Below are 22031 nucleotides of genomic sequence, written 5' to 3'. Positions count from 1 at the left end.
CCCATCTCTAATTGCCCTTGAACGGAATGACTTACGTGGCTATTTCAGAGGGTATTTGAAAATTAACCACTTTGTTGTGGGTCTGGAGTCACATATAAGCCAGGCCAGGTAAGAATGGGTATTCCTTCCCTGGAGGACATGAGTGAACCAGATGGAATTTTTAACAGGAATTTAGTTGTTTCATGGTCGCCATTACTAAGACTAGATTTGGCTTTTAACTGAATTTAAAACTCCCCAGTTGCCTGGTATGATTTTAGTCTCGATCATTAGTCCAGGCCTCTGAATTAGTAGTTTAGTAAGGTGACCATTGTGCTGCCATTCCTTAGAATTTGAAGCGGGAAAGATGAGAAAGTTGGGATGTAGTTTGACGGTCTTAGGTGAGTCAAGGGGCAGGATTCTCCATAGCCCGACGCCGAAATTGCGCTTGGGTGGAGAATGGCTCCCGATGCCAGATCCAGGGCAGGCACCGGATTGATGCCGGTTCATGTTGCTCCGCTCCTTCCAAATCGGCATCATCGGAACGCACGGCCTGCGCAGTCGCAAGGCCATCAGCTGGCCCATCCGGGTGCTCTGACCCCGATGGGCCACGTGTGGTCCCAGCGGTCGGGAACCTGGCGTGCTGGCTGCAGACAGCGTCCAGCACCGCCACACACATCCGGGATCCGTGCCACTGGCTGGGGGCTACTGCCAGGGCTGGAGGGGGTGGGCTGTGGGGTGGGGGTGGGCGGGTCAGGGTTCCAACGGGGCCGGTGCCATGTTTTGCAGCATGATCAGTGCAGCTTGTCAGCCCTGCGCATGCGCAGCCCGGGGCCCGGCAATTCTCCGTCCGTTTTCCGCGCAATCTGCGGGTGTTCCACGCGGTGCCGGTGCTAGACCCTCACTGGTACTGGAATCGGTGATGGGCTCGTGCCGATTTTCCCATCGTGAAGCACCCGGAGATTCGCCGTTGGCGCCGGCACTTAGCCGCTGGAACGGAGAATTCCGTCCAAGGTATTTGTGATTTGAAATGAAAACCAAACATTCTGGGAAAACTCAGCATGTCTGGCAGCATCTGCAAAGAGAAAGACAGCGTTAACGTTTGGAGTCTGTGTGATTCTTCATCGTAATATTTGAGGTTTAGTTTTGTGGTGAATTCATCCTGTTGTAATTCACACTGTATTGCATTGCATTGTATTATGGCCTTGTGGGCTCTGTATGTGAGTCGTTGCGCGGCTCTGCCCATAGGGGGAGATGAGGAGCTTGTACAGGGTTCCGCCCATGGCCCCTCCCACTACCGGAAGTATAAATTGTGGCAGCCGTAAGCCTGTTCTGAGTTCTTCTGGTCGCAGGCAGGCTCAGTTGTGAGACTATTAAAACTACAGTTTACTTCCAATCGTGTCTCTAGTGAATTGATGATCACGTCAATTTAAGTCTTAGAAAACTTGAAGAAAACTACTATGGAATCAGCCCTCAAACCTGATCGACTAGAACAGGGGTGGGCAAACTATGGCCCGTGGGCCGCATGCGGCCCGCCAAAGGTCTTTATGCGGCCCACCAAGATCAAGTCATTAAAAAAAAATTTTTTTTTAAAATTTTTTAATTTAAAAATTTTTTTTTAAATATTTTTTTTATAAGGTTAATGGGGGGGGGGGGGGATGTTGGGTTACTGGTATAGGGTGGATACGTTGACTTGAGTAGGGTGATCATTGCTCGGCACAACATCGAGGGCCGAAGGGCCTGTTCTGTGCTGTACTGTTCTATGTTCTATGTTCTATATGAGGCGCCCAGAATCATAACCGGGTGAAGTGCCATTTTTGAAAAGTAGAGAAAAAGAGGGCTAAAGGCAGGATGCCACCGGGGGAAGCGCTGAGGTATATGCCGCATGCTAATTTGTTACAACCGGGACTATTAATTAATATACTATGCGGCCCTTTAAAATTGTGAATTTCTGAATGTGGCCCTTGCACGGAAAAGTTTGCCCACCCCTGGACTAGAACTTGACCCACAGGCTGCAGAGGCGAAGGAAATCTTCCAACACTGGCTTCGATGTTTCAAGGCCTACCTGGCTGAATCAAGCACATCCAAGACTACAGAGGAGCAGAAACTCAGCCTACTGCACACACGGGTGAGCCATCGTATCTCTCCGCAACTCAATTGTACCATCTCATATACGGAGGCACTGGCTATGCTCGACCGATTGTACGTGTGGCCGATTAACGAGGTCTACGCGCGGCACATTTTCACGACCTGCGCGACTTAAAAGCCCTTGCTCGGGACTGCAATTTTCAGGCTGTAACGGCATCCCAACACATGGAACTCGCTGTCCGTGATGTATACGTCCCCATCTTGGGCGTAACCTCAATGTAACTTCAAGAGCTTCACACTCAGCTTCGGCGGACCCCTACCTCCACTCACTATCTGCAGTCTAGCGACTCTGAAAATTGACCCCCCTTCACTCTTCACTAATCTCACTGCTAACTGCAAACCCGTAGCCACTCGCAGCAGGCGGTATAGCCTGCAGGACAGGGTATTTATTAGAACCGAGGTCCAGCGGCTCATACGTGAGGGAGTCATAGAGGCCAATAACAGCCCCTGGAGAGCTCAGGTGGTGGTCGTCAAAACCGGGGAAAAGTTCCGGATGGTGGTTGATTATAGCCAAACCATTAACCGGTTCACGCACCTCGATGCGTACACCCTCCCCAGAATTGCAGACATGGTCAATCAGATCGCCCAGTACCGCATATTCTCCACGGTGGATCTGAAGTCTGCTTACCACCAGCTCCCAATCCGCCCGGAGGACCGCCACTACACGGCGTTCGAGGCAGATGGCCGCCTCGTCCACTTCCTCCGGGTCCCCTTTGGTGTCACGAATGAGGTCTCTGTGTTCCAACAAACAGTGGACCGAATGGTGGACCAGTACGGGCTGCGGGCCACGTTCCCGTACTTGGAAAATGTCACCATTTGCGGCCATGATCAGCAGGACCACGTCGCCAACCTCCACCGATTTCTCCAAACCGCCCAGAAACTCAATCTCACGAAAAACATGGAGAAATGCGTTTTCCGCACTACCAGACTAGCCATCCTTGGCTACGTTATGGAAAACGGAGTCCTGGGCCCCGACCCGGACCGTATCTTACAGCTCTCTCTCCCTCATTGTCCCAGGGCCCTCAAGAGGTGCCTGGGATTTTTCTCGTATTACGCCCAGTGGGTCCCCCAGTATGCGGACCAAAGCCCGTTAACTATTTAAGACCACACTCTTCCCACTGTCAACTGAGGCGCGCCAGGCCTTCAACTGCATCAAGGAGGACATCACCAAAGCCGCCATGCGGGCGGTGGATGAATCCGTCCCCTTTCAGGTGGAGAGCGACGCCTCAGAGGTTGCTCTCGCCGCCACTCTGAATCAGGCAGGGAGACCGGTCGCCTTCTTCTCCCGAACCCTCTCCGCTTCGGACCTTCGTCACTCCTCAGTCAAAAAGGAAGCTCAAGCCATCGTGGAAGCCGTACGGCACTGGAGGCACTACCTCGCAGGTAGGAGGTTCACCCTCATCACCGACCAAAGATCAGTTGCCTTCATGTTTGACAACTCGCAAAGGGGCAAAATTAAAAATGATAAAATCTTGCGGGGAGGATCGAACTCTCCACCTATAATTACGATATTATGTATCAACCGGGGAAGCTCAACGAGCCCCAGATGCCCTGTCCCGCGGCACGTGCGCCACCTGAAGGCTATCCACAATGACCTCTGCCACCCGGGGGTCACCCGGCTCGCCCACTACGTCAAAGCCCGAAACCTGCCTTTCTCCACCGAGGAGGTAAAAGCCATCACTAGGGATTGCCCGATCTGCGCGGAGTGCAAACCGCACTTCTATAGACCAGACAAGGCCCACCTGGTAAAGGCTTCCCGGCCCTTTGAACGCTTGAGCATCGATTTCAAAGGGCCACTGCCCTCGACCAATCGAAACGTGTATTTTCTTAACGTCATCGACAAATTCTCCCGCTTCCCCTTTGCTATCCCGTGCCCCGATATGACCTCCCATACAGTCATCAGAGCCCTGCACAGTGTCTTCACCCTGTTCTGTTTCCCCAGCTACGTACACAGCGACAGGGGTTCGACCTTCATGAGCGACGAGCTGCGTCAGTACCTGCTCGACAAGGGCATCGCCTCGAGCAGGACTACCAGCTGCAACCCCAGGGGGAACGGGCAGGAGAGGGAGAATGTGATGGTCTGGAAGACCGTCCTACTGACCCTCCGGTCCAGGAATCTCCCGACCCCCTATTGGCAGGAGGTCCTCTCCGACGCGCTCCACGCTATTAGGTCCCTCCTATGCACTGCCACCAACCAGACCCCTCACGAACGACTATTTGTTTTCTCTAGGGGCACTACCACAGGGGCTTCGCTCCCTTCCTGGTTGAGGACACCGGGTCCGGTTCTCCTCCGGAAGCACGTCCGGACACACAAAACAGACCCGCTAGTAGAGAGAGTGCTACTGATTCATTCAAACCCCCAATACGCCTTTATTGAATACCCCGACAGCCATCAGGACACCGTTTCCCTCCGGGACCTGGCGCCTGCAGGATCCACCACCACCACCGCCGCCGAGGTACCCCTCACACTACACCCCACCCAAATCCCCACGCCCTGCGCCCCCGCGCCTATAGGTTCCCTGCCCACGCTCGGCACCCCCGCGCCTATAGGTTTCCTGCGCCTCCCATCACCCGTCGCACCGGTCAGGAATGAAGCTCGGGCCAAAACACCCCCGGAGTCCACCCTCGTACCCACACCGATCGTCACCGCCCAGCCACCCGAAGAGGCTGCAACCACGGTGCGCTGCCGATCCCAAAGGACGACTCGGCCACCGGACCGACTCAACTTGTAGACCCGTCACTTGATTTTTTTACAGGGGGTGAATGTGGTGAATTCATCCTGTTGTAATTCAGACTGTATTGCATTGCATTGTATTATGTCCTTGTGGGCTCTGTATGTGAGCCGTTGCGCGGCTCTGCCCATAGGGGGAGATGAGGAGCTTGTACAGGGCTCCACCCTTGGCTCCCCCCATGGCCCCTCCCACTACCGGAAGTATAAAGTGCTGCAGCCGTAAGCCTGCTCTCAGTTCTTCTAGTCGCAGGCAGGCTCAGTTGTAAGACTATTAAAACCACAGTTTACTTCCAATCGTGTCTCTAGTGAATTGATTGTCACATCAGTTTTATTATGCCTCCAGGTGAATGCCTCGGTAATGGTGCAGGTCACAATCAGCCTTTTCGCACAATTAAACTTTTTCCTTTTAACGCAAGTGCGAACACTACCAAAGTTTGGAACTGCTTAAAAATAAATTGATCCAAGGTGTGCCAGGGCAGGAACATTGTCAAGGAAAAAGCCTGTAATGGTACATGAACATAAAGTTGCATGTACTAGGGCGGCACGGTGGTTAGCACTGCTGCCTCACAGCACCAGGCACCCAGGTTCAATTCCAGCCTCGGGTGACTGTCTTCGTGTGGAGTTTGCACGTTCGCCCCGTGTCTGCGTGGGTTTCCTCCGGGTGCTCCGTTTGGTCCCACAACCCAAAGATATGCATGTTAGGTAGATTGGCCGTGCTAAATTGCCCCTTAGGGTGAGGTTACAGGGCGGGGGATAGGGCCGAGGTAAGGTGGTCTTTCAAAGGGTCGGTGCAGATTCGATGGGGCAAATGGCCTCTTTCTGTACTGTAGGGATGCTATGATTCTATGAATCAAAAAGAACCAGAGAGCGCATGAGAGAAAAAAATGCTGCAAATTGTTACATTGCCTGAAGGGTGGGGGAAATAGACTCAAAGGAGTATTCGATAAACACTAAAAAGGTTCAGGGATAAGGCGAAAGAGCAGGAAAATTGGGTCAAATTAGATAGCTAGTACAGGCACAAAGGACTGAATGGCCTTCTCTGAAAAGTAACTTGAGTTTTATTTTTCTTTCTATCATTCGTGTTTTTTTCCTTTTAGGCTGAGATTTTCTTTCTCTGCCAGAAGCCTCTTTCCTTCCTCTCTTCCCTCCTTTATTCGGTCCTCGGTTTATTTTCTGCCTCCAACCGCTTCAGTCAGGGATGCGTTTTGGATCCAAGACTGCCACCTGGGGAAATGGTTGTAAAGGCTGTTCAAACTCCCTCAGAAAAATACCCAACCAAGTCTGGTGTTTTGTGAGGGTCTACCTAAAAACAGGCAGCAAAAGAAAATTGTAAAGATAGAGACACATTTTTCTAGATTTCCCACTGTGCTGCTACCTCATAATTTGATACGCAGAAGAAACATCTCCTTTTACTTTGTGCTTTGCTTTACTCAATCCAACCTAGACAACGTGAGCGCACCTTGCAACTTAGCGGCTTTTCACAGTTACTTCATTGCAATGTTAATGTAAGCCTACTTGTGACGATAAAGATTATTATTATCTTCCTATTCTGGATCCTTTCCATTCTATTTACTTTACCAGTGAGAATAAAACTAACAAACTGACTTACCAAACTTGGCTCACAACAACAGCTTGTGTTTAAATGGCACCGGTAACTTAAGAAGATGTCCCGAGGATGCTTCATAGGAGCATTATAAAACAAAGCTTTACACCAAGCCACATGAAAAGATATAAAAGACTGGTGACCGAAAAGCTTGGTCAAAGAGGTGGGTTTTAAGGAGCATTAAGTGGGGGGGTGGTGGGGTGTAGAGAGGCAGAGAGGGTTGGGAAGGAGCTGAAGGCACGGCTGCCAGTAGCGGAGTACTTCAATTTGAGGTGGCAGAAGAGAGCAGAATTAGAGCAGTACAGCTATCCCAGTGGGGGTGGGGGTGGAGATTATACTGATGGGAGGGAGGGAGGGTGAAAATCACTTCTCGTACTGCCCCTTTGGACCGAAACAAAAATATGAAAAAAGACACTGTTTCTCCAAAAATTCAGATCTTTATAAAGCGACAGCTATGGTGGAGGGATTTGTAAGTCTGTCCCCCAATTTACAACTGTAGAAAATTGCAACACAGTTCAGAGTATCTTGGTGCAATACAATTATTCTGCCAAATACAGATACAATTACAGCAAGGAACATTTGCTGTGGACAATGATTAGTTAACCCATCTTTGGTGAGATGCACGTACCGGCAACAGCAGTATCAATCCATTTAGTTTCATACCAAAACTTATGTTCTCCACAGGATGTGCGATAATACACCTGCACAGTTGTTGTAACAGGTACTGAGGCATAATCCAGCGTATGCTTCACCTTACGAAAGCTGATGCAGCCGTGACACAGACAAACTGCTTCGGGGATTGATTCAGGGATCCGTTCAGGATCTTCATTAATCCTAAACCATTGGAAGACAGAATTTGTTAAAGTTGTAAATATTTTAACTTGAGTTCATGAGCTGTACGCATTCCATAACCTCCACACACACACACCTCTGCAATACATCCTACATATCTGACGTAAAGTATTTAAATCTAAATAAGGCTAAACTAGTCTTGGTCAGACCCCCATCTAGAGTAACTGCATTTCGTTCTGGGCACCACAGCTCAGGGAGAAGTGAATGCAGCTCAGGGAGAAGTGAATGCAGCTCAGGGAGAAGTGAATGCAGCTCAGGGAGAAGTGAATGCAGCTCAGGGAGAAGTGAATGCAGCTCAGATTCACCAGAACGAAAGTAGTTGCTTCAAGGTTTAAGTTACGGGGAAAGGTTGCATAGATTAGGGGGTCGGTTAGATCAGTTGGCTGGACAGTTGGTTTGTGATACCAGAGCGAGGCCAATGGCGCGGGTTCAATTCCCCTACAGGCTGGTGTTATTCATGAAGGCCCTGTCTTCTCAAGCTCCCCAGAGGTGCGGTGAAATCACCACCAGTCAGCCCTCAAAGGAGAAAGCATCCTCTGGGACTGAGGCAACATTTACAATTTGTATTGCCTCGGGTTTAGGAGGAGTGATTTACTTGAGGTGTTTAAAATGGTAAATTGATTTAATGCAGGAAACTATTTCTGCTGGTGGGGGGGGGAATCCCGAACATTAAAGTCAGAGCCAGGCCGTTCATGGGTGACACCACATAAAGGAAACCGGAAATCTGGAACGCTGGATAGATAAAGTTACGGTACAGATCAGCCATGATCCAATTGAATGACAGAGCAGTACTGAATAGCCTCCTCTTGTCTCTGTGTTTTTATGTGTTAAAGCACACAGACTATTAATTTGAATGCATTTGAAACCTGTGGTAGTATGACTAGAGGTACTATGGTACCTGGGAGTGTGAGCCGCTATTGGTGTAGAAGGCTATCTGCCCATTGACCCAGGTGTTGTCTTCTCATTGGTTGAGAGGAAGGTAGCTCCGCCTACGAGGCGGAGTATAAGAACCCGTGTTTCCCAGCAGCCATCGTTCTTTCAGTACTCATGCTGTTGGGCACACGTCTTGTAGATTAAAGCCTTCGATTCGGACTACTCCTTCATTTCTGTGTTCATTGATCGTGCATCAAAACCCTTCAACTTACAAACTGACAACATTGACTTGCATGTCTGAATTTCTGATGTGTTTCCACCCTATGAATGCTCATGGCTGAAATGCTAATACCTCATTCTGCTAACATAGAAAAATGTCCCAAGACAGTTTACCTAGATGCCATTGGAAAAATAAATGACACCAAGCTGAAACTTGGTCAGAGATGTGGATATCCCGCTTGTGGGTGACACATCAGAAGCAGGAATTTTATTTTGACTCGCCAGAGGAGGCGATGGACTTTATGCGAATCATGTCCACAGGTTCTAGGTGTGTTCAAGATTGAAGGGGTCCTGGGAGGGGTTCACGGACGTGATGTCCGAGGTGCTGGGCGTGGGAGTGGTTCTAAGTCCAGAGGTGGCGAAATTTGGGGTGTTGGAAGACCCAAGAGTCAGGGGGCGAGAGAGGCCGATGATTTGGCCTTTGCCTCCCTAGTAGCCAGGAGACGCATTTTGCTTAAGTGGGAAGTTGGGTTGGAAAAAGTTAACTTCACTCTGTGGAGGTCGGTCGAGGGGTTCGCCTGGAGGTGGAAACCGTTCATCGATATCTTCAAGGAGGGGTCAGCAAGGGAGAGGGAGGGTGTTCTTGTTGTTGGAGTAAGGGGGTTAAAATGGGGAAAGTGGGTCTAGTGGGGTTGTTGGTGTCAGGAGAGCTCGAGGGTTGTGTTTGTTTATTGGGCTGATGTGTTCTTCTGATGGTCTGTGTATTTGCTAAATGCCTTAAATAAAAATATTTTAAAAACATATATTTTTTTAAAATGTGGGGCGTGATTCTCCGCCCCCCACGATGGGTCGGAGAATAGCGGGAGGGCCTTCCCGACATTTTTCCCGACCTCCCGCTATTCTCCCCCCCCCCCCATGGCCACCCCACGACACGAATCGCTGCTCGCCATTTTTTTTACGACGAACAGCGATTCTCCCCTATCCGATGGGCCGAGTTCCCAGGCCTTTACGGCCGTTTTCACGAACGCAAACACACCTGCTCTCACCGTTCGTGAAAACGGCCGCAAAGTTCCGTTCCCGACAACCATGGCACCAATTGGCACGGCCGCACCACGGCCGTGCCAAGGGTGGCATGGGCCCGCGATCGGTGCCCACCGATCGGGGGCAGTGGGTCCGAAACCCGTGCACCCTTTGTTCCTCCGCCGCCCCGCTGGATCAGTCCGCGGGGCGGCTGAGGGGCATGACGGCCCGCGCATGCGCAGGTTTGACGCATATGCGTGATTACATCATCCGCGCATGCGCGGGTTGGAGCCGTCCAATCCGCGCATGCGCGGCTGACGTCATCGTGCGCATCAGCCGCCGTGACCCTTGGCGCGCGGGCTTAGCGATGTTCGCTAAGCCTGCGATGCCGTGGTTCACGGGGCCCTGCTGCTAGCCCCGACCGGGGAGCAGAATCGGGTCCCGGGAGGGGGCGCGGAGGCTGCCGTGAAACACGGGCAGTTTCACGGCAGCCTTTACGACTCTCCGCATTTGCAGAGAATCGCGCCCATGGACTTCCTTCCTTAAAATTCTCTGCTTCTCTATATCACTTTCCTCCTTTAAGATGCTGTTTAAAACCACCCTCGTTGACCAAGCTTTTGGTTACTGTCCTAATATCTTCTTGTCATAGAATTGTACACGGCCCTCCAGGCCATTTGGTGCTTCATGGCCCAAGTTTTTGTTTGAGGAGGAGAGGGTGGTGCAAAGACAGGCATGTTAAAGGAGGGAATTACAGTGGGTGGAGTTAAGATTGCCAATGGTTGGACAAAGTATGGGGAGTGGGGATGGGATGGGGAACTTTGAGGAGCAATGTAGGGCTGGCAAAGAATGTGGAATTAGGCCGAGGAGAAGACATGAAGGGTTTTGAAGACGAGGAACAGAATTCAAAATTTTGAGCCATTGGACTGGGACCTAATGCATGGCAGCAAGGAGAGGGGTGAGGGGGGAGAGGAATTTAGAGTGGAATAGAATGCAGGTAGTTTTGAAGAACAAAGAACAAAAAAAGTACAGCACAGGAAATTTAGACAAAGGCATGGATGAATGTTTCGACAGCAAGTGGGAAGAGGCAGAAGAGGGGATGATTGATATGGATCTATTGGGGAGAAAGTAGGATTAGGCTATTGAATTGGATGATCATCCATGGCCATGTTGAATAGCGGAGCAGGCTCGAAGGGCCAAAAGGCCTCCTCCTGCTCCTACTTCTATGTATCTATATCACTGAGGTGGAAGTGGGTGGTTTGCGTGATAGGAAGCATTTGAAATTAGACACAGCTTACAGTTCAATGGTGAGTGGGGGGGGGTAACAGAATGGCAAGGGTATGGGGTTCCATGCTGAGGTCTGTCATTGATGTCTTTGATCTTCTCAAAGTTTAACTGGAGGAAATTGGAGTTCATTCAAGACTGGATAGCTGACAACGCAGAGGCAGTGGCAGGTCGAGTGAGAGGAAAGTTGGATGTTAACAGCCTACCTGTGAAAGCTGACCAGCCGTCTACACATGATGAAACTCACCCCACACTTGTAATTATGCACCTGAACCCCAGGCAGCGCACAATGTACCATACCTCTGTGAACTTGATTTCACAACACGTCATGTGCAGGTATTAATTTATGATTTTCGATCTTGTCTAACATGCTGCTGCACGCACTGCTTATGTTAGGATCTGGAAAGAATGGAGATATTATGCTTTTCGAGTTATGGTAGTAGAACATGAAAAACCACAATACTAAATTGCTGTTGCCAGCAGCTTTCTCCTTACCTGTAGCTCAAAGGTGAGAACTCAATGTGTGAACTTGTCAGCAGTTCAGGATCCAGCCAGGTAGAGAGTATTCCATCACACGTCTGACTTGTGTCTTGTAGATGGTGGACAGCTTTATGGGGCAAAGGGTCAGTCAGGAGGTGAGTTACTCGCCGCAGGATTCCTAGCCTCTGACCTGCTCTTGTAGCCACATTATTAATATGGGTAGTCCAGTTCAGTTTCTGATCAATGATGTTGATAGTGGGGGATTCAGTATTGGTAATGCCACTAAATGTCAAGGGGCAATTGGTTAGACTCGCTCTTGTAGTGATAGTCATTGCCTGGGACTTGTGTCACATGCTGGGCAGTTGTGATTTTCCTTTTGCTCATGTCTTCCCAGCTCTTTCAAAATGCTTGAAGGATATGTAATGATCCTTTTCTTTAGCAACTGAAGTGGAATTTCATCTCTACAATCTGAAGGTAATTCTGTACATTCTTTTGCATTAACAACCGCAAGGAAAGCAGTGAATACCATCTGGGAAAGAGAGATCAACGCAATTCACAGTAAAGTTGTAAACTATTTTTACACAACACCTCATTGTTTGTGGAGTGCTTTGGGATGTTGAGGCCAGGAAAGACACCATAATAATGTATTGTTCTCTTATATCAGAACACAAAATAGTAGGATTAGGCCATTCAACCCTACCACCTGCTCCATTCATGAGATCCTGGCTGATCTTCCACCTCACCTTCCTGCACTCCAGGTACACTCTCAAACCGTCAGTGTTCGGACTCAGACTGCGCCAAATGTTGCCAGATTTTGGGTCAGAAACCTATTTAAGTATTTGTGCATGTGGTGTAGGTGTGGCCACTTATTGGACATCCCTAATTGCCCTTGAGAAGGTGGTAGTAAGCTGCCTTCTTAAACTGCTGCAATTAATGTGGTGTAGATACATCCACTGTGCTGTTAGGGAGGGAGTTCCAGGATTTTGACCCAGCGACAGTGAAGGAGTGGCAATATATTTCCGAGTGAGGATGGTGTGTGTCTTGGGGAGGAACTTGCAGGTGGCCATATCCCCAAGCAGGTGCTGCACTTGTCTTTAACTAGATGGTCGTGGTTGTGGGTTTGGAAGGTGCTGTCTGAGGAGTCTTGGTGAGTTCCCACAGTGCATCTTGTCGATGGTGCACACGGCTGACACTGTGCATCAGTGGTGGAGAAAGTGAATATTTGTGGGTGGGGTGCCAGTCAGGCGGGCTGCTTTGTCCTGGATCATGTTGAGCTTCTTGAGTGTTGTTGGAGCTGCACTCATCCAGCCAGGTGGAGAATATTCCATCACATTTCTGACTTGTGTCTTGTAGATGGTGGACAGCTTTGTGGGGCAAAGGGTCAGGAGGTGAATTACTCGCCACGGGATTCCTAGCCTCTGACTTGCTCTTGTAGCCACATTATTAATATGGGTAGTCCAGTTCAGTTTCTGATCAATGATGTTGATAGTGGGGGATTCAGTGATGGTAATGCCACTAAATTTCAAGGGGCAATTGGTTAGATTCGCTCTTGTAGGTGATAGTATTTGCCTGGCACTTGTGTGGCACAAATGGTACTTGCCACTTGTCAGCCCAAACCTGGATATTGTCACTGTCATGCTGCATTTGTACATGGACTGCTTCAGTATCTATGCAATCATTGACAAACATCCCCACTTCTGACCTTTTGATGGAAGGAAGGTCATTGATGAAGTAGCTGAAGATGGTTGGGCCTAGGACACTACCCTGCTTTACTTTGGGTAATGGGCAGTTCAGACCAATCTGGGTCAGGTGGGGTGAATGATTGCTTGGAGCACTGGAACATACTGGTGCACAGCGGTGATGGGGATGACCAATCCGGCACCATGCAGTGCCTAGCTGAATTGTCCAGGTAAGTTGGTTTTGAGTAAAATCTAAAAGAAAATGATGTCCAGCACATTCTAAAAATGACCATTTTTTTGATGATTCCAGTTTTGTGAGAGCTGATTAAATTTTAGAGTGTACCTGTCACCTGTAATCCTTTACTCCCCTAATATCCAAAAAATCTATAGATCTGACTTCAATATACTCACAACGAAGCCTGTATAGCTTTGTAAGGTAGATAATTCCAAAGATTCACAACATTTTAAGTGAAGACATTTCTCTGACCTAAATGGTTGACCCCCATTATCCTGAGACTATGACTTCTGATTGGAGATTCCCAATCAAGGGGAAACATTCTCCCAGAATCTACCCTTACAAAATGTAAACATTTAAATAAGATCACCTCTCATTCTTCTAAATTTTAGGGGAAAAGGCTGAGTCTAGTCAATTTCTCTTCATAGGACAGCAGCCTCTTCCAGGAATCAGTGTAGTGAATCTTCATTGTACCAGCTCTGTAGGAAGCATATCCTTCTTTGGGTAAGGAGACCCGAACTGTGCACAGTACTTGTGGTGTAGGCTCACCGAGGCCCTATATAATTGCAATTATCCACCTTTACACTAGTACTCCAATCCCTTTGCAATAAAAGCTAACATACCACTTGCTTTCCTAATTGTTTGCTGCGTGTTAACGTTTCATGATCCACGTACAAAGACACGTAGATCCCTCTGAATATCAACAGTTTCAAGTCTCTCACTATTCACAAAGTGTTCTACATCGACCAGAAGTGAAAACGTTCACACTTCTGTGTGTGATATTCCATCTGTCATATTTTTGCCCACTCACTCAATCTGACTTTATTCCCTTACAGCCTCTGCGTCCTACTCAGTTTAATTTTGCACCTGATTTTGTACCTTCAGCAAACTTGCATACGTTATGCCTGGTTGCCTCATCCAAGTTATTGACATACACCTGTAGATTGTAAAGAGTTGAAGCCTAGCAACTGATCCTTGCAGTACCCCACGTTATGGGCCAAACAATCTGAAAATTATCTGTTTCAAAGAATCATAGAACCTACAGTGCATAAGGAGGCCATTCGGCCCATCGGGTCTGCACCAGCCCTTGGAAAGAGCACCCCACCTAAGTCCACACCTCCACCCCATACCTGTAACCCAGCAACCCCATCTAACCTTTTTGGTCACTAAGGGCAATTTATCATGGCCAATCAACCTAAACTGCACATCTTTGGCCTGTGGGAGGAAACCGGAGGAAACCCACGCAGACACGGGGAGAACGTGCAGACTCCGCACAGACAGTGACCCAAGCCGGGAATCGAACCCGGGACCCTGGAGCTGTGAAGCACAGAGCTAACCACTGTGCTACCATATTGCGTTTATCATGGGATTCAGGATTATTGATTCTCAGCCCGGGTCTAATTCAGGATTGTTGTCTATCTAGCCAGGTCTGATTCAGGCTTTTTGATTCACAAACCGGGTCTGATTCAGTAATGTTGTCCTCGGCCCTGGACAGTTTATTCACTGTTTTCTATACATTACCTTCTCCTTAATCCAAGGTAATATACTAGCCCTAATCTCATCATCTTTTCTTTGGTGTAGTAACCTCTCGTGTAGCCCCTTATTCAATGCATTTTGAAAATCCAAATGCACTACATCTCGTGGTTCCTCTTTATTTATCCTGTTGGTTACACATTCAAAACACTCTTCGCCAAGCGCACTTTCCCTTCCATAAATCTGTATTGGCTCTGCTCAGTCATTCTAAGATTTTTCTAAGTACCATGTTATCACATCCCGAATAATTTTGGAAGATCTAATACAAGTAGGGAATATACAGTGAATGGTAGAACCCTCAAGAGTATTGACAGTCAGAGAGATCTAGGTGTACAGGCCCACAGGTCACTGAAAGGGGCAACACAGGTGGAGAAAGTAGTCAAGAAGGCAGACGGCATGCTTGCCTTCATTGGCCGGGGCATTGAGTATAAAAATTGGCAAGTCATGTTGCAGCTGTATAGAACCTTAGTTAGGCCACACTTGGAGTATAATGTTCAATTCTGGTCGCCACACGACCAGAAGGATGTGGAGGTTTTAGAGAGGGTGTAGAAGAGATTTACCAGGATGTTGCCTGGTATGGAGGGCATTAGCTATGAGGAGAGGTTGAATAAACTTGGTTTGTTCTCACTGGAACGCCGGAGGTTGAGGGGCGACCTGATAGAGGTCTACAAAATTATGAGGGGCATAGACAGCGTGGATAGTCAGAGACTTTTTCCCAGGGTAGAGGGGTCAATTACTAGGGGGCATAGGTTTAAGGTGCAAGGGGCAAGGTTTAGCGGAGATGTACGAGGCAAGTTTTTTTACACAGAGGGTAGTGGGTGCCTGGAACTCGCTGCTGGAGGAGGTGGTGGAAGCAGGGACGATAGTGACGTTTAAGGGGCATCTTGACAAATACATGAATAGGATGGGAATAGAGGGATATGGACCCCGGAAGTGTAGACGGTTTTAGTTTAGACGGGCAGCATGGTCGGCGCAGGCTTGGAGGGCCGAAGGGCCTGTTCCTGTGCTGTACTTTTCTTTGTTCTTTAATAGATTCTGGTGTTTTCCTAATATTGATATCAAACTAACTGGCCTATGGCTATGTGTTTTCTGTCGCCCTCCTTTCTTGAATAAGTGGTTAATGTTACAGAGTTTTATAGTAAGCATCTTCCTATTTGATTATATGTATGGATGTCTTTAACAGGTATAAGCATGCATGCATGATGTCATCGGGTGCACGGGCCTGCGTGGGTTTTCAGTATCGCCACGAGGAGCGTGTGTGTAGTCAAGTAGAATTGTTGCTTGTGTCTGAAGTCAAGCTGTACTGTTGTCTCGATATTTTCATAAGAAAAGAAGATTGAATTTTTACAACCCGTTTGGCTACCATAGTTACCACAGTGGAAACTGTTCTAGATTCTAATGAATTCTGGATGATCAAAACCAATGCATCCACCATCTCTGCAGAGATGCCTCTTCTAAAAACCTAAGATGTCGGAACTGAATAGTCAGTTCCAGGGAATTAGTCAAGTTTTCATCCTATTAATTTTTTCAGTATTATTTCTCCACTGATATTAATTTCTTCAAGTTCCTCCTTTTCTCAACCCTTGGTTCTTCACTATTTCCCGAATGTTTGTGTGCCTTTTATAGGGTGCAGAGTTGCACAGTACTGTACTCGCTTAAAGTCTCAGCCATTTCCTTGTTCCCATGATGATTTGTACCTCTAATGAACTTTTGTTTTCTTTTTCTGTTTTTCACACCTATAAAAACCTTAACTCTCTTCCTTTCATCAATTTGTCTCCTTGGATAAGCTCACGTTGCTTTTGTGTACCCAATTCATTTTTTCTAATGAAGGGACAATTTAGCGTGGCCAATCCACCTGCCCTGCACATCTTTGGGTCGTGGGGGCGAAACCCACATAGACACGGGGAGAATGTGCAAACTTCACACGGACAGTGACCCAGAGCCAGGATCGAACCTGGAGCCTCGGTGCCGTGAGGCGGCAATGCTAACCACTGCGCCACCTTGCTGCCATCAGTAGCTCACATTGTTTTTTTTTATATAAATTTAGAGTACCCAATTATTTTTTCCAATTAAGGGGCAATTTAGCGTGGCCAATCCACCTATCCTGCACATCTTTTGGGTTGTGGGGGCGAAACCCACGCAGACACGGGAAGAATGTGCAAACTCCACATGGACAGTGACCCAGGGCCGGGATTCGAACCCTGGTCCTCAGCGCCGTAGGCAACAATGCTAACCACTGTGCCACTGTGCTGCCCGTAGCTCACATTGTTAAAGGTAATTGAAATATACTCACCAATGCCTGTGAGCACATTTTCCTATTCGTTCCCAGCGCCGCTACCTTCTCAGTTAGTTTTCTGTCAGTCCCCCACTACAGTTTTCTGCCCGTTTGCTCTTATATTTATTTTGCCAATCCTGAAGGAGGAGTTATAAAGCAAATTGAGCGCAGTTCTTCCTTTATACAAATGATGAGGTTTCTTAGGCAAATTGTTATCAGAACCTGCAAAAACATGTCTATGAATAAATCTGATCAGAGATAAGCAAGCGTTCTTGTCTACTCAAGCACTAAACAAACTGAGGACTGCACTGCAGTTTACTAATGAATCTAGCTCAAATCAGTTACCCCCTACTGCAGAGGACATCGCAGGGAAGTAACCCAACCACGTGGGTATACTCAGGCAACTGTTCAGTCCCATGGATATAATAATGAGTGACTTTAATCCCAGATAAAACAACAGTCACCCCAATACCCAGATATATCAGGAAGACAACCCACCCCCACAGGAACAAATGTAGGACATTCAGCTCCACAAACCTCTTCTACCATTCAACAAAATCATGGCTGCTTTGTATCCATCCCCCTTCCCTGGCTCCATATCCTTTTATACATTTGTACAGCAAAACGTAGCACGGTAGCACAGTGGTTAGCACTGTTGCTTCACAGCGCCAGGGTCCCAGGTTCGATTCCCCCTTCGGTCACTGTCTGTGCGGAGTCTGCACTTTCTCTCCGTGTCTGCGTGGGTTTCCTCCGGGTGCTCCGGTTTCCTCCCACAAGTCCCAAAAACTGTGCTGTTAGGTGAATTGGACATTCTGAATTCTCCCTCAGTGTACCCGAACAGGCGCCGGAGTGTGGCGACTAGGGGATTTTCACAGTAACTTCATTGAGGTGTTAACGTAAACCTAATTGTGACAATAAAGGTTATTATTAGTATATGAAGGCTCTTCATAATCTAACCTTTGGCACCCTTATAACATTCTGATAAATCTGCACTATGCTCCTTCTGAGGCTGCGTATACTTCCTCGGTGCAATGATCAGAACTGTAAACACTGCTCCCGATGTAGTCAGACAAGGACTTTGAATAGCAGCAGCTAAACTGCCTCCCCTTTATATTCTAGACCCGTAGATTATTTCGATACCCTGGGCTAGTGCGCAGTCAATTCCAGCCCCATATGCGCCAGAGTCACAACACATGTGAATTAACCAATAATACTTAGAAAAATACACAAAGTCTTTGGCCCCTGGCTACCCAATAATTACAGTCACCAGGTTTGTAAATGTAAACACGATTACTGTTTATTTATAACAAGGACTATAATGAAATGTGTGTCTGCTGATACTTTACCCTGAGCTGATTCCTTGGCGGTTTTCCTCAGCTGTGATTCGCCACTGCCTTCCACTCTCAGGCTCAGAGCGAGGAGGCAAGTCCCAAGTCTCCCTCAGTTGGAACAGGTATCAAACCCGTGCTGTTGGCATTCTTCTGAGCAGCACGCCAGCCATCCAGCTCACTGCACTAACTGCCCCCCCCCCCCACGTCTTTAGGTACTTCCTCAAAAAATTCGATTGGGTTCATTTGTCATTTTGTTCTATTATAAATTTAGAATACCCAATTCATTTTTCCAATTAAGGGGCAATTTAGCGTGGCCAATCCACCTACCCTGCACATCTTTGGGTTGTGGGGGCGAGACCCACGCAAACACGGGGAGAATGTGCAAACTCCACACGGACAGTGACCCAGAGCCGGGATTCGAACCTGGGACCTCGGCGCCGTGAGGCAACAGTGCTAACCTACTGCGCCACCGTGCTGCCCAGGGTTCATTTGTCATGACCTGTAGTTTACAAATCCTTGTTAGCTCTCCTTAATGAGTGTTCATTTCTCTAAGTGCGTGGTCATTCTGTCCTTAATTAGGGATTCCAATAACTCTCCACAACAGATGTTAGTCTAACAGGTCTATAATTTCCTATTTCTCTCACTCACTTTTTGCAAATAGCAGAGTTACATTTGCGAGTTTCCATTTTAAACTTCCTGAATTGAGAGAGCTTTGGAAGACTCTGGCAAAAACACCCTAAAATTTCCTCTCCTATTTCCTTTAACAGTAAAATAATCTTTATCAGTGTCACAAGTAGGCTTACATTAACACTGCAATGAAGTTACTGTGAATAGCCCCTAGTTGCCACACTCCGGCGCCTGTTCGGGTACACAGAGGGAGAATTCAGAATGTCCAATTCACCTTACAGCACGTCTTTCAGGACTAGTGGGAGGAAAACGGAGCACCCGGAGGAAGCCCACGCAGACACGGAGAGAATGTGCAGACTCCGCACAGACAGTGATCCAAGCCAGTAATCGAATCTGGGTCCCTAGCGTTGTGTGGCTAGCAACAGTGCTAGCCACTGTGCTGCAATGTGGTGGAAACCATCAAGCCCAGGGGATTTAACAGTCTTCAGCACTAGTATTTCTTTTTCTAATACTGTTTTCTTGCTTAAGTTAACTTTAGAGAGCTCCAGTCCTTGATTTGTTATTAGTTTCTCTTGCTGGAATGTCAAGTATGTTATCATCTTCCTCCGTAAGACATGACACAAAGTCATTATTCAACAAGTGTCATTTCTTTACATTCATTTGCAGCATTTCCCACTAGAGGGCCCACATTATCTTTGACTGCCTTTCTCTTCTGACATAATTGGGAAAACATTTTCTCTTAATCTTGATAGTCCTCGCAACTTTATTTCCATCTTCCCTGTTTGTAGCTCTGATCGATTTTGTCTTCCTTTGCTGCTCTTTATGTCTCGGTTCGACAGCACGGTTCGATTCCCGTACCAGTAGGGGCTTTTCACAGTAACTTCATTGAAGCCTACTCGTGACAATAAGCCATTTTCATTTCATTTTCATTTCATTAAATTTCAAGCAATGCTTGGCAGTTTTTTCATTTCTTCAAGTCGCTGGGGGGGGTCTAAACTATTCTTTGCATTTTTATACACTCTTTCCTTTAGTTTTACGATAGCTCACCTCTTTTGTCGACTATGGCTGTTTCATTTGGTAAGTATAATCTTTCCTCTTAGGAGTATTTACTGGCCCTGCATGAAGCGAAATAAATTTATTGATCAGCTGCTATACTTTTACTCAACAATACTTTTGACCAGTTTGCTGTTCGCAGTTTCCATTTCACCCTGCTAAAATTAGCTTTCCCAAAATCTACAATCTTAGTAATCACGTTAACACTCTCCACCTGCAACATAAAATTAAATTCAAGCATACTATGATCACCGTTAGGTGTTTCCTTACTTTAGATTATTAAATGAATCTGTTTCATTCTTTCCCCATGCAGGGTCCTGAGGGTTGTTGTTCATGGTTCACGTTGTGATATCATTATGGGGCTAGGCACAGGGACAGACCCCAAAAACTACCTCTGCTGGTAGGGGGATAGGACCTGAACTGTAGGTATTTTCTGTACCATACTACAGCCATCCAGCCAACTCAGCTAACCAGCCCCCATCTGGTTGATTATTCATTACTAAATCCAGTATGGCATACTCTCTTGCTGGTTCTAGAATATATTACATGGGCGGCAGGGTAGCACAGTGGTTAGCATTGTTGGTTCGCAGCACCAGGGTCCTAGGTTCGATTCCCGGCTTGGGTCACTGTCTGTGCGGAGTCTGCACGTCCTCCCCGTGTCTGCGTCGCTTTCCTCCGGGTGCCCCGCTTTCCTCCCACAAGTCCTGAAAGATGTGCTGTTAGGTGAATTGGACATTCTGAATTCTCCCTCTGTGTACCCAAGCAGGTGCCGGAATGTGGCGACTAGGGGCTTTTTACAGTAACTTCATTGCAGTGTTAATGTAAGCCTACTTGTGACACTAATGAAGATTATTATCAGAAAATTAACTTGATTGCATTCAAAAATGTTCATTACCTTCCTGGTTGAGCTACTTTGCACCTCCCAATTTAAATGTAACTAAAATGTTCCCCAGTGAAACAACTTTGCGGCAGGGCAGTGGCACAGTGGTTAGCACTCACGGCACCGAGGTCCCAGGTTCGATCCCGGTTCTGGGTCACTGTCTGTGTGGAGTTTGCACATTCTCCCCGTGTTTGCGTGGGTTTCACCCCCACAACCCAAAAATGTGCAAGCTAGGTGGATTGGCCACATTAAATTGCCCCTTGATTGGAAAAAATGCATTGGATACTCTAAATTAAAAAAAAAGAAACAACTTTGCTTTTTCTACAAGCCTCCAGGATATGAAAACAGTTTGCACCATTATTCTTATCTCCTAGTTTTTACTATTCTTTTCCGTTTACGCAACCTCAGATTATGTAATCTCAGAATTAGTGCAGCCTGCCATTTCATTGCTGCTGCTGAGACTTGTAGATAACTCCCGTCAATTCTAACCACATAGTCTGCACAGATTGCTTTCCTTTACCTATATCTTCTCTTATTAATATCATAATAAATGTGATGAATGTATTCTGCCAATAATCCACCATTGTATTTGTATCTGTGCTATGCTGTTGCCCTTGTTGGCTTCTCCTATGGGCCATTGTATGGCATTATCCACAGGGGAACATGTTGGGGCATGTGCGGGCTCCGCCCATGGCTTCTCCCCTTGAAGGGAGGTATAAAGAGCAGTCGACCTGTAGGCGGTTCTCAGTATTGGATCAGTCGCAGGCAGGCACTGTTCTAAGTTGATTAAAGCCACGGTTTACTTCTACTTATGTCTCGAGTGAATTGATGGTCGCATCAATTGATTGGGGCAGCAGGGTAGCATGGTGGTTAGCATAAATGCTTCACAGCTCCAGGGTCCCAGGTTCGATTCCCGGCTGGGTCACTGTCTGTGTGGAGTCTGCACGTCCTCCCCCTGTGTGCGTGGGTTTCCTCCGGGTGCTCCGGTTTCCTCCCACAGTCCAAAGATGTGCGGGTTAGGTGGATTGGCCTTGCTAAATTGCCCGTAGTGTCCTAATAAAAGTAAGGTTAAGGGGGGGGGGGGTTGTTGGGTTACGGGTATAGGGTGGATACGTGGGTTTGAGTAGGGTGATCATGGCTCGGCACAACATTGAGGGCCGAAGGGCCTGTTCTGTGCTGTACTGTTCTATGTTCTATGTTCAATAAGATCTTTAGTCAATAAAGCTACCCCTCTT

At 47.5% G+C, this 22031-nt stretch overlaps 1 protein-coding gene across 1 annotated transcript; it reads right to left on the bottom strand.

Moving 5' to 3' along the window:
• Positions 1-5978: 5978 nt before the first annotated feature.
• On the bottom strand, positions 5979-11257 carry LOC119972162 (interleukin-17B-like; the record flags this gene model as incomplete). The annotated part of the gene is made up of 3 exons (XM_038808490.1): positions 5979-6158; positions 7087-7292; positions 11199-11257. Coding segments are annotated over 3 exons (309 nt in total), but the record flags the coding sequence as incomplete, so codon positions are not given.
• Positions 11258-22031: the final 10774 nt, after the last annotated feature.

This window comes from Scyliorhinus canicula, chromosome 10 (assembly GCF_902713615.1).
Source record: "Scyliorhinus canicula chromosome 10, sScyCan1.1, whole genome shotgun sequence".
In the NCBI taxonomy this organism is placed as follows: domain Eukaryota; kingdom Metazoa; phylum Chordata; class Chondrichthyes; order Carcharhiniformes; family Scyliorhinidae; genus Scyliorhinus; species Scyliorhinus canicula.
This window is presented reverse-complemented; position numbering and strand designations above follow the sequence as displayed.